The 13,737-nt window shown below is 41.9% G+C and overlaps 1 protein-coding gene and 1 non-coding gene across 2 annotated transcripts in view; one reads left to right on the top strand and one right to left on the bottom strand.

The window, feature by feature from the left end:
• Positions 1–4,916: 4,916 nt before the first annotated feature.
• On the bottom strand, positions 4,917–4,989 carry TRNAK-CUU. Its single transcript has one exon. It is a non-coding gene; the product is annotated as a tRNA-Lys (tRNA).
• A 7,785-nt stretch (positions 4,990–12,774) lies between these two features.
• Positions 12,775–13,737, top strand: part of CPSF6 (cleavage and polyadenylation specific factor 6) — a 35,593-nt gene continuing 34,630 nt past the window's right edge. The window contains exon 1 of the mRNA XM_040637247.1: positions 12,775–12,872. Coding sequence (XP_040493181.1) covers positions 12,813–12,872 — 60 coding nt within the window. The 5' untranslated portion in view covers positions 12,775–12,812. The remainder of the gene's footprint in view (positions 12,873–13,737) is intronic.

Raw genomic sequence — 13,737 nt, forward strand, 5'->3', positions numbered from 1 at the left:
GTAAAGGCTATATATTATGTTTCTCTGGTTTGGGAGGCCACCTTTAATTTTTTAAATAACATATTTAACATTTATAACAATTCAATATATTTTTTCTGACAATGTCTGAAGTTATTCAGTAGTTCCTTTTTTTTTCTTAAGATTTTATTTATTTATTTGAGAGAGACGGCGTGGGAGAGAGCACAAGCAGGGTGAGGGGTAAAGGGAGAAGCAGACTCCCCACTGAGCAGGGAGCCAATGAAGGGCTCAATCCTGGGACTCCAGCATCATGACCTGAGCCAAAGACAGAAGCTTAACCAACTGAGCCACCCAGGTGCCCCTTCAATAGTTCTATCATACTCCAGCACAGAATCTTAGCACAGGCTATATTCAGCATTCCATCTTTATCATGCTGGGTTTTGCCCACATTTATTGTCTCATGGCTGCAATACAATTGCCCAAACTCCATTAGGTATCAAGTTTATATTCAAAACAGAAAAAAGGAGAGGGGGAGAGAGGTTATGTCTATCCTATTTAAGAAAGCAAAAGTTTTCCCATATTCTACTGTGGAAATTTCAACTAAGTTGCATTGGCCAGAACCAAGTCATAATGCTATCCTAGCTGCAAAGGAAGTTAGGAAAACCAAGGCAACAAAGTGTTTGCCAACAGATCGGGATTCTATTCTCACTTTAGGCAAAACTTGAATATGGCTCTTAAAAAGGGAAGAAAATGCATCTCTTCTACCATGATCTGGAGCAAATCACTTTCCTCCATTGTAAAATTAGCACTTTGGATTAGATTATCTATATTGGATATTTGTAGTGATGAAAGTCTGCATCAGGATAATAATAGAAGAATAGAAAGTATTTGAGAAATATTGAAAGGAAGCAGTACCTGGATGACTCAGTCAGTTGGGCATCCGGCTCTTGATTTCGACTCAGGTCATGATCTCAGGGTTATGAAATCAAGCCCCCCGTTGGCTAGTGCTCAGCTCGGAGTCTGCTTAAGGTTTTCTCTCTCCCTCTGCTCCTCCCCCTGGTTGCACTTCTAAATAAATAAATAAATAAATAAATAAATAATAAATAAAATCTTGAAAAAAAATATTTGCAGGAAAGTTCAACAGATCTGAGATTGAATGAACCTAGGCTTTTCAACAATTTGCACTTTTTTCCTTTCTTTTTTTTCCCACCCTACCTAGCTAACACTTACAGCTCAGTTCATTCACTTGTGTATTCAAAGATTTGTGTAGTGGGACCAGCACTGTTTTACCATCAACCTGTTTAGGATTAGGTTTCTTCTTCTGTAGGAAAGAAAGAAAGAAAGAAAGAAAGAAAGAAAGAAAGAAAGAAAGAAAGAAAGAAAGAAAGAAAGAGGAAAAGCGGGGGGGGGGGACTTGGATTCATAGGTCCCTCTTAGCTCTGAAATTCGTTGACTCTTTTTAACAATTCAACTCAGCCAACATTCATTAAATACCTTATTCAACTAAGGCATTCTTCCAGATGCTATGGGAATAGAAAGATGAGAAAAATGTGTTCCTTGACCTCAAGGAATTCAGAGTGTAAGAGCTGTGATATAAGGGTTTACCATCATTATCATCACTACTACCATCATCATCACCTATGTTCATTTTCTTCAGGCCTGCTTCTTCCAAGGCCAATCTTAACATTGTTGGAGCCTAGCGCAGACTGTAACTTCACCCTAGGTATTTCTGTTCCTGGATCCATGCAACTGGGGTTGTTTCTTGATGAAGGGAGACCGCATATAGAAAAAGGAGTGGCAGAATTAGCTTCATTTTGGGAGGGTCTATGAAAATGAGATGGAGTTAGGGATACAGTAGCTTGCTAGTCAGAACCCAAGCTCCGCAAAAGCTTACCTAGCTAGTGAGATGAAACATTTCCTCTTGACTCAGTGAAGAGGAGACATTTTTAAAAACTAGTTATGCTCACTATTGAACAATTCAATCACTGAATTGGCCATGTGGAAAGCTTAACCAGAGTTGACTAATACATTTTAAATCTCATCACTTTTGAGCTTAATTTAGAACAAGGCTGGTTCTGAAGTAAGCCTGGCCTAGAAAGATGCCTTCTCCTAAGTCCCCGCTCTTCAAAAAGGTGGATTACAGCTCTTTGATACCACGGGTGAACATACATGGGAGGCAACATTTGCTCATTTCTATACTTTCTGTAGTAGATATTCTCCTTTGCTTCTCCAGATCTACTTCCCACTCTTCCCACCCTGCTCTCTGCTCCAGTGGGTGACCTTTATTGGCCATACGAATGGTACCTGCTCCCCTCTGACTTCCAATTGGGTTCAGCCAGTGGGAGGCCCCACCAGGAGATCTAAGGTCAAGGGAGAAGTAATATCAGGATTTATTTTCCAGGATCTCTCCACTGTATGCCTGAAGGCTCCAGCTGATTCAGGCAGCCTTCTTCAACAGCTAAATCTCTCTCTCTCTCTCTCTCTTTCTCTCTCTCTCGTTTTAGTAATTGTTTGCTCCCTTTATCCCTTCAGGTTTGCCCTGCAGTGCTTCGTCATCCTCTATTAGTTTCTCTTAACCCTGTCCAAACCCCCATAAACGGTTACTCCATTACATTCTACTCCATTTCCCCATTGAGTGTACTGTCTCTTTCCTGCCAGGTTCTGACTGCCACGTATTCCCAGAGATTCCAATGTAATATCTGTACTTCTAAGGATTACCAGCTCCCCCATCTCTCACACTGTACATATACTTTCTAACTTGAGTTGATGCTCATGAAGTGTGTATCTCAGGGGCTGGCGCATAATATTATGTGCTCAATAATTGTTGGCTTCTCTCCATTCCTCTATTTGAGGTAGACAGTATGATCTCTATTTTTTTCAACAGGTCCCATTGAAGTTCAGTAACTCTTGCCCAAAATGGCACAGTTGAGTCTAAAATGACAGAGCTGGGTCTCAAACCAAGATCTGTCACATTACACCTTGCCATGCCACGTCTCACTACATGATAATGGAATCTTATTCACATTTGTATTATTCATTCCTACCTACTACAGTGGCCCCCATGCAGGAGTTGCATTAAAATATTTGTTGGATAGTAGAATGAATAAATTCTGTCATCACTTATACATTTATTTAGTTGCTGTATAAGTTGTATGGAAAAAAGTGGTAAGATTACTAATTTTGAGTCCCATTAGCTCCATAAAGAGCAGTTTTTGAGGTGCCTGGTTGGCTCAGTTGGCTAAGCATCTGGCTCTTGATCTCAGCTCATGTCTTGATCTCAGGGTCCTGAGTTCAAGCCCCAGGTGGGGCTTCACGCTGGGCATGGAGCCTACTTTAAAAAAAAAAAAGCAGTTTTCAATATTGAAAAATACTTTCACTCATATTAATGTTATTGTATTTTGCTGAAGTCCAGCTCTTCACATGGATTTTATATTCCAATTTCATCTTCGGTGATTTCCAGAAATAAATCATTCAAAACACAAAGATGAATGCATTTTACATAGCACAAAAAAAGACCACTTGTATCAAACAATACACTTTAAAACCATGGTGAGAAATGTCTGTTTTTTTGTTTTTTGGGTTTTTAAAAAATTTTTTTTTATTATATTGTTAGTCACCATACAGTACATCCCTGGTTTCTGATGTAAAGTTCGATGATTCATTAGTGGCGTATAACACCCAGTGCACCATGCAATACGTGCCCTCCTTACTACCCATCACCGGTCTATCCCATTCCCCCACCCCCTCCCCTCTGAAGCCCTCAGTTTGTTTCTCAGAGTCCATAGTCTCTCATGCTTCATTCCCCCTTCTGATTACCCGCCCTTTCTTTATCCCTTTCTTCCCCTACCGATCTTCCTAGTTCTTTTGTTCCATAGATGAGAGAAACCACATGATAATTGTCTTTCTCTGCTTGACTTAGCATTATCTCCTCCAGTGCCGTCCATGTTGCAGCAAATGTTGAGAAATCCAGTGGAAAAAAGACCGTCTCTTCAATAAATGGTGCTGGGAAAACTGGACAGCTACACGCAAAAGAATGAAACTTGACCACTCTCTCACACCATACACAAAGATAAACTCTAAATGGATGAAAGACCTCGATGTGAGACAGGAATCCATCAAAATCCTAGAGGAGAGCATATGCAGCAACCTCTACGACATCAGCCACAGCAACCTTTTTCATGACACATCTCCAAAGGTAAGAGAAAGAAAAGATAAAATGAACTTGTGGGACTTCATCAAGATAAAAAGCTTCTGCACAGCCAAGGAAACAGTCAAAAAAAACTAAGAGGCAACCCATGGAATGGGAGAATATATTTGCAAATGATACTACAGATAAAAGACTGGTATCCAAGATCTACAAAGAAATGTCTGTTTTTTAAACACAGTTCACACAAGTGCTGCAAAAAAAAGTTTATGGCAAACTACAGTGTAGCCTTCACATGTTTTTAGTTTTCAATCAGGTTTGTAACTCATTATTATTACAGGTTTCTAAATGTCAAGCTCCATCTTGAGTCCAAGGTATGGCTATACTGCATTAAAAAATCTTAATTTTATGCTTTCTATTTTTTAAACATTTTACTTTTAATTTTTATTATTTTATTTTATTAGTAGGCTCGATGCCCAGCATGGAGCCCAACACAGGGTCTAAATTCAGGACCCAAGATCAAGACCTGGGCTGAAATCAAGAGTTGGCCACTCAGGGCGCCTGGGTGGCTCAGACGTTAAGCAGCTGCCTTCAGCTCAGGTCATGATCCCAGGGTCCTGGGATCGACCCTGCATTGGGCTCCCTGCTTGGCGGGAAGCCTGCTTCTCCCTCTCACACTCCCCTTGCTTGTGTTCCCTCTCTTGCTGTCTCTCTCTGTCAAATACATAAATAAAATCTTAATTAAAAAAAAAAGAGCTGGCCACTCAACCAACTGAGCCACCCAAGTGCCCCCCCCTTTTCTAAGTAAGCTCTATGCCCAGCGTGAGACTTGAACTCACAACCCCAAGATCAAGAGTCACATGCTCTACCAATTGAGCCAGCCAGGCACCTCTATGCTTTTCTATTTTTAAAAATAAAGTTGAAATTCTGTCTTGATTATAAAGTTAATAAATACATGCTGTAGCAATATTAAAAACACAGAAGTGTATAAATAAGAAACTAAAAATGCTCATAATCCCACTGTTCAAAAATGATATTAACATTTGAACACGTTTCTATGCAGCATTTTGTCTGTATGTAATTGAGATTAACTTTTTTTTGGCCAATAGCTGATAACCCTGGCAGTATGTGCATGACCACGTGCTATACATTTTTTAAAGATTTTATTTACTTATTTGAGAGAGAGAGAGAGAGAGAGAGAGAATGAGCAGGGGAGGGGCAGAGTGCAAAGCAGACTCCCCACTGAGCAGGGAGCCCCATGCAGGGCTTGATCCCAGGACTCTGGGATCATGACCTGAGCCGAAAGCAGACACTTAACCAGCTGAGACACCCAGACGCCCTGGCCATATGCTATAAATTTAATGTTGCAGCTCTGGACTTTGAATCTCAAGGGAATGTACAAAAAAAACAACACTTAGAGTTGGTGCGAGGTGACTGCACTTATTCAAAGGTGTGGCAGTCTAGCAATGAGCTGAGCAACCATCAATGGTGGCTCTCAGTAGAGTGACAGCAATGGTCTAGCGGCACCGATGGCAGCACTAGCTTCCTAAGCAGTTTATCTCTGCAGCATGATCCTGACTCTATTTTACCTCCCCTTTGATTTCTGCCTGTTTTCCAAAAGTGGTTCTCAAGCCTTTAGTCAATTTTATGAGTTCACTGATATCCTCACAATACATTTCCTCATTGTTTAGGTCAGTTTGAGTTTTATTTCTTTTACTTGCCGCCAAATGCATTCCAAATGATATATCAGGGTGAATACCACATATACAATGCCAATGATATGCCAGCATTAGACCATTTATCACCTATAAAGCCTGCACTTTTATATGGTACGGTCTAACAGAATTTAGTAACAGGAAGTGCAGTGTTTGAAATGTGGAACTGAGGGCACCTGGCTGGCTCAGTCACAGAGCATGTGACTCTTGATCTCAGGGTCGTGAGTTCAAGCCCCATGTTGGGCATGGAGTACTTAAACAAAAAAATGTGGAACTGACTGACTCAAGGAGAACAGTCAAGGGTATAATGCCCCACTTTTCTGGTGTTGCAATAAGTCTTTCTTATTTAGCCATAGCAATTGGTTTAACTAATTATTTCTGGAGAATGCATATATATTGACTGGGATATGGAAAGATAATAGAGCATGTATTTTTATATTTTTTATAAAAAAACTGAAAAGTTAAGATTAACTAATATTTAATATAGAAATAGTGTCCTTGCTCAATTCATATGTCAAATGATTTCATGTTACTAAGGTATGTGGCAGGCATAAATCTAGGCTTCCTGGGGGCTGATATATTCATATTTTGGGAGCTTTCTTAAAGAAAATGACAAAAAAATAATACAAAATAAGGTATGAAAGCAAATTGTTATTTAGAAAAAGAAAAGAAACACAGGAATTTCAATTTCATGTGATTTTTTTCACTAAAAAAATATATAGCAAGTTGAGGGCACCTGGGTGTCTCAGTCTGTTAAGTATCTGCCTTCAGCTCAGGTCATGATCCTGGGGTCCAGGGATTGAGCCCCATATTAGACTCCCTGCTCAGCAGGGGGTCTGTTTCTCCCTCTGCCCCTCCCTCCCTGCACATACTCTTTCTCTCTCTCCCATGCTCTCTCTCTCTCTCAAATAAATAAACAAAATCTTAAAAAAAGAATATATAGCAAGTTGATAATTTTATACGCCTCATTATGTAGTATATTCCTGCTAGTAGAGAGTTCCACTTTGACTAAGCATTAATGAGAACCAAATCTTTCACTCGTAATTTTGCATGTCTCTTTAGACTAATTTTCTGAAGAATAGTATCTGATTCCATACATTTCAAATTTTGTTTCTCCTCCAGTAGCCACATACTTCTATTGCCTAGCATGGTTGGACACACTCAGATCACCATATGACCTCTGGCTTTGCATTTTCATATCGCAGAAGTTGGATGAGTTGGCATAGTGGCAGTAAAAATATTTCTGGAAAGCATTCCTATGTCAGGATGGTTAACAATAACTTATACATAAATATTTTCCATTTAATCCAAACTAAATGTAACCCCTCATTCAACTTCCGCTTAGATGCAAAAATATGGCCGCTGCCTCACCAACCCCCATCCAACACAAAGGGGACAATGTATGACAAAGAGGGAAGTGGCATGGAAAGGAATAGTGGTTTTAGACAAATTATGGAAGGGGCCAAGGAAAGTGAGGGATTTTGAATCATTAACTTTTTTCACTTCCCACATAATTGCTTTTGTTGGGGGGTAGTCCTGAGGAAAGAGGGGGAATTTTCTCCCCAACACAGAGGATTCTAAAGGGATTCTTTCATGCAGGCACTTAATACTCTTCACTTGCTGTGTATTATGATGCATGGCAGTTTATGAGAGCCCAGTTACATGGACTTAGACATTTTATTTTCTTGCTTTAACTAAGTTGACCATCACAAAATGCCCAAGAGTTTTAAAAAGAATCCTAAGAAACCATGGTTCAGAGCTAATACTAATAATGAAAATACAAGTGAAAGACAAGAAAGTGTCAGAGCCAACACCTACTCCTAGTATGAATTCTTGTCAGTCCCATAATGAGATGAAAACAAGGATGATGTAATCAGATTTGACAAGAGCAGGACCAAAATTTCAAGACTATTTGAAATATGGATTTATATCCACTAATGATAATATAAGGCCATTATAATAGCCATGTGTTTAAAACATCTTATTTATTGGAGTTTCTGGGTGGCTCAGTCGGTTAAACAACTGACTCTTGATTTTTGCTCAGGTCATGCCCTCAGGGTTGTGAGATCGAGCTCCACATCAGGCTCCATGCTCAGCACCGAGTCGGATTGAGATTCTCCTTCTCCCTCTCCCTCTGCCCCTCCCCCTGCTCGTGCTCTCTATCTCTCTATAAAATAAATAAATAAAATCTTTTAAGAAATCTTGTTTATTTCATCCTTCAAATTATATATTTGTACAGGTGTTCATGGTATAAAAATGTTAATATAAAATGACTTATAAAATAATATTTACATATACATATATTATGGCTGCATGTTTAAAATGTTAGGGGTATTTTTTAAAGTTTGGGGAGCAGGGGCACCTGGGTGGTGCAGTTGGTTGGGTGTCCAACTCTTGGTTTCAACTCAAATGTGATCTCAGGGTAAAGGAATCAAGCCCCATGTTGGGCTTCACACTCAGCACAGAGTCTGCTTGAGATTCTCTCTCCCTCTCCCTCTGCCCCACCCACTTGTGTTCTCTCTCTCAAATAAATACATAAATAAATCTTTTTTAAAAAATTTAAAAATAAAAGTTTGGGAAGCATAGAGCTTAACTATGACCTACAGTACATTAGAACCAAAATCATATTCCTATGGTGATTATGGAATTGACTGACTTGAAGTAAGTCAGAATGATAATATGTGTTAAATATTGATGGATTTGGATTTGCCTTCTCCAGCCATCAGGCTTTTGTCTATATGTTGTCATCCAACAGGTGGAATGTGTTAGACAAGCTTTGGGGTATCAGCTTAGCTCAGAGCAACTGTCTTTCACTGACAATTTTCCACCCTTTCCTAACTTGCAGAGCAGATTTTGTAAGCTGTGTTTTTACCCGTGACTCCATCTCCTTAGACAAACTTGATTGGACTAAAAGTAGACTCCTAAAAAATTGAGCTAAACAGTTGCTTTCTCTTTAGATTTTGTGATTGGAAACTAAGACAGATAGCCATTTTCCTGAACAGTGCTTGTTTGAACTCTGGAGCTGAGGTTGCCATTGTTGCATAGACATGTGCATAGAAAAGGAGAGAAAGTTCTTCTATATAGAGAGGAAGGACATGTACAGAGAACCTTAGAACAGTATTTACCTGCTTCCAACCTCCTTGTTACTCTTGAATATTTTGATTTTATATCGTTTATATTGTTGGAGTGATGTGATTGTGGGAAGGAGGGGGTCTCAGACAAAGAATGTGGGCAGCCTCTAGAAGATGGAAAAGGCAAATAAATGTATTCACCTCTAGAGCTTCTAGAAGGAATGCAGACCTGCCAACACCTTGATTTTGGCCCAGGGAGATCCATTCTGGACTTCCCATCACTAGAACTATAACACAATGAATTTGTGTTGTTTCAAGCCACTACATTTCTGGTAATACCTTTTTGTTAAATTCCTCTCAAGGCACTCTGGACTTTGAATTCTGTGTAGATTTGAATAATAGAATTTCAAAACTGAGAGGGACCTTTATGGAGGACTCGAGGTAAAGGACTTGTCTAAGGTTACCTAGCTGGTCAGTTGTAAAGTCAGGATAAAAACCCAAATCTCCAATCTTTCATCTATGTACATTAATGTACATAGATGAGGTCTAACAAAAAGGATGGTGTATAGAAGTACTGAATAAGTGTATAGTTTTCACTTGTTGTTTTTATTATTATGCATTTTCTTTTGTAATCTACAATATTTCATTTCTTGAACATTACTAAGTAAGCAGGTAACAACATCTTATTTGTAACAACAACTTATTGTAACAACATCTTATTTTTTTATTATTATTATTTTTTAGAGAGGGTGAGAGAGAAGGAGGGAAAGAGAGAGAGCAAGAATGAGCGCAGGGGTGGGAGGGGCAGAGGGTGAAAGAGAATCTTAAGCAGGCTCCACGTCCAGCCCAATACGGGACTCAATCTCATGACCCTGACACCACGACCTGAGCTGAAATCAAGAGTCCGACACTTAACGAACCCGAGCCACCCAAGCGCTGCTGTAACATTTTAAAATCATTAAAAAGCCAGCCAGGGAGTGAGGAATTACCTGGTCAAGATGTAGAAAGGATAGGCCTATACATTTAGAGTGCTTTTGCATTTCAGATTCAAAAGAAATGGCTGAGAGGTCACCTGGATTAGGGTGATCCTATTTATTAGTGTCCCGAGATGCCCTGCAGAATATAATGAAAATCCTCTATGGAAAAAAAAATTTATCCTAGGACTCACATTATTTCTTCAAGTATTTCAATTATGATGTCCAACACACAAAGACAGTCAGGTAATAAGACAACATGAGTGAGAAACAGCACAAGGAACACAACAAATAGGGGTGCCTCAGTGGCTCAGTCAGACACTCAGTTAAGTGTCCAACTTTTGATTTCGGCTCAGGTCATGATCTTCTGGGTTGTGAGACAGAGCCCTGTGTTGGGCTGGGCATGGAGCCTGCTTAAGATTCTGCCTCCCCTCTGCCCGCCCCGGCCCCCACCGCCTCTCTTCCTCTTTCCAAAAAACAAAACAAAACAAAACAAAACAAAACAAAACCACAACAGATAACTAAAACAAAGAACCAACAATATACTCAATGGGACCCCAGATATTGGAATTGGCAGAGACCCAGATTGTATACCAACAATGATTACTACAGTCAAAGAGATGAAAGCCAAGACTCACTGTTTTGTCAAGGAATAGAATGCTATAAAAATGAACATAACAGATTTTAAAAAGAATCAAATAGAAATTCTAAAAATTAAAATTACCATAAAAAACCCACCCAAAACCAAAATTAATAGCTAAATAGATAGTTTGACATCATAGGAGAAAGAATTAGTAATCTATTTCTTTCTTTCTTTCTTTCTTTCTTTCTTTCTTTCTTTCTTTCTTTCTTTCTTTCTTTCACATAAGCTCTATACCCCATGTGGGGCTTGAACTCGTGAACCCAAGATCAAGAGTCGCATGCTCTACCCACTGAGCCAGCCAGGCACCCCCATTATTTTTTATTTATTTATTTTTATTTCTATTTGAGAATTAGTCATCTAGAAAATATATCAGAAAAAAAGCTATTCAAAATGAAGCATGAAGACAAAAAAGAGAAGGTAAGAGAAATAGTTTATAGAAAAGATTTAACATACATTTATTGGAGTTATAGAAGGAGAGAAGAAAGAGTGAGGCAGAAGAAATATTTGAAGAGGTAAAGGCTGAGAATTTTTCAGAACTCATGAAAGGCATCAATCAAATATTCAAGAAGCCCAGTGAATCCCAAGCATCATAAATAAAAAGAAATACACTTCCTAACATACATAGTAACAGAGCAGAAAACCAAAGTCTAAGAGAAAAAAATCTTAAAAACGGCCAAAGGGGTGGAAAAAAAACCTCAATGACCTTCAAAGAAACAGTCACACTGACTGCAGATTTTTCATAGGCAACAGAAGTCAGAACCCTGGAATGATTTTTAAGTGTACTAAAAGAACATAAACTGCTTCTATCATCAAATCTCCCCACTCCTGCCTCTCTCTTTCACTTATAATGACCCTTGTGATTACTTTGGACCTACTAGGAAATAGAGGATAAGCCAAGATCCTTAATTTAATAATACCTGTGAAATCCCTTTTCCAATGTAAAGTAATATAGTCACAGATTTTGGGGATTGGGATATGGCCATCTATGATGGGCCCATCCTGCCTAGAAAATCGGTATTTCCAAGAAGTAGAAAAGGATAGGGCATTTTGCATATCACCTCATTTAAACTACCACCAACCTTCAACCTTGGTAAGGTAAATATTATTACCTCAAGTTTAAAGATTCTGAAATTGAACATGAGAGAGAGGTTAGGTAACTCGACTGAGGTCATCTAGCTGGTAAGCTGACTGACTAGTAATTGGTATCCTCATCACCACATTATTAAAAGACTCCAACTAAGCTTCTGCCAACATACCAACTATAACTGGATAGTCTTTGGCTTATCGTTGTGTGAAACATTTCTGTATCTTAGCAAACATACTCTAATTTGGTGGGTTTTTAAATGGGTGAAAAAGAAAGAATGGAGTAAGATTTCCAACCGGAGAGATATCTCTGAATAAAAAGCTGGTGGTAAAAGCTTTCTGTATTGATCACGTGATCCCGGTTAAATCACTTAACCTTCTATTTGGCCTCAGTTCCCTCATTTGAAAAATAGATGTTTGGACCTAATGACACCTTTTCCAGTTCCCTTCTCGCTCAGACATTCGATGGTTCTGAGGGAGAAGCCCCTTGCCTCAAGATGCTTTTACCTTGTTGGGTGGGCTCTAGGATGGCTGCGTTCAAGTTAGAGGCGTTTGAACTATTACAGAGAAAAACCAACGGCGATCTAAGGGGGAAAAAACGAAGGTCAACGAACGGGGAAAGGGGGAGATGAAAGGAGACAGTGACAGGAGATAGAGATGCAAACATTAATAGCATGCAAATAACCTAAGTATCTTGCAAATTACTCAACATAACAATCCACGGGAATCCTGCGTTTACTAGGCAAATGAATCTGCGGGTCTCTGAGGACGCAGGGATAAGAACATTGTTTTCGCTCTCAAGGCGCTCACAGAATGCTGGGTTATACTTCGTATTTAATCATGGACATAAAACTTCCACCTCCCTAGAAGCCTTGGCTGTGAGAATTTTAAGAAAAACTGAGAAATGAAAATATTACAAAACGTTTGAGTGTGTCAGACGCAACGTGAAAACACAGTCTCTGGAAACAGCTGGGACGTCCCCCCAAACCCCAGGCCTAACCTAGACACACAAAAGAAGCCGCCTCTGCCAGTAGAGACGCAAGCTTTTTCTCTGCGCCCGCCGAGCGGCCGGGCTGCAGAGGCGACCGCCGCCCCCGGCCGCCCCCGCCTCGTCCCTCGGGCCTCGGAAGTGACGCAGCGCGCCCCGCCCCCGCCGCTAGATCCGCTGCTGCTGCCGCGGCGGGCAGACCTGCAGGAGGCGGCGGCGGCCTCGGCCGAGAGAAGATGGCGGACGGTGTGGACCACATAGACATTTACGCGGATGTGGGCGAAGAGTTCAATCAGGTACGTGAGGGCCTGGGCCCACGCCGCCGAAGCGGGCGGCGCTGCGGTCCGGACGCTGACCCGGGGCCCGCCGCGGGCTGCGAGCCGGCGCGGTTGCAGACCGTGCGCCCTTGCCGCCTGTGGGCCGCGCCGTCCCACCCCGGCGCGGCGCCCCCCTCGCCCCTCGTTCTACCGCGTCGTTTCGCGGGCCGCGGGCGCTACGGCCCGCCGCGGGGCCCGGTGCGCGGACGCGGGCCACCGTGCAGCCGCCGCCGGCCCCTCCCTCGCCGCCACCACCCTCCCCATTGTTGGCGGCGGCCGGCGGGCGCTTCCCGCCGCGCTAGGCCCGGGCGGTGGGGCCGCGTGTGCGCTGCCGGGAGAACGGGCCGCCGCCGCGCCCCCTCCCCCGCCGCCAGGTCGAGGAAGAAGCCCGGCGGGGCGCGCGCCGGCCGCCGCCTCTTCCCCGGCCCTGCAGCTCGGGCTCCGATTCCTCTCGTCGCTCCATTTTGTCTCCCCGGCCGCGCACGGTCGCCTCATGGAAGGCCGCATTCATGGCCCTTTGTATCCCGCGCGCCCAGTTTCCTGGGCTCCTGCTCACGTTTGCGACAGGTTTCGGCGTGGCGCCTTCTTCCTCCTCGCCTCACGCTTTCTGAAGCCTGCTTCGGTGTGGGCACGTTTGCAACAAGTCGTTCGACTTTTGCACCATCGATTGATTGTGTTTAAAAGTCGGTGCGCGGGCCGTGCCTCGGTGGTCGAGGTCTTGCAGTGCTTTTGAGGCCCAGTTGTCCTTGCTTTTGTGATGAAAATACCTGTGAAGACAGATGGCCTGAGCCGAAAGAAAGACTTGGAAGCGTGTTGGTTGGATGGGGGGGGGGGGGGGGGGGGG

This window comes from Ursus maritimus, unplaced genomic scaffold (assembly GCF_017311325.1).
Source record: "Ursus maritimus isolate PB19 unplaced genomic scaffold, ASM1731132v1 scaffold_21, whole genome shotgun sequence".
Taxonomy (NCBI): domain Eukaryota; kingdom Metazoa; phylum Chordata; class Mammalia; order Carnivora; family Ursidae; genus Ursus; species Ursus maritimus.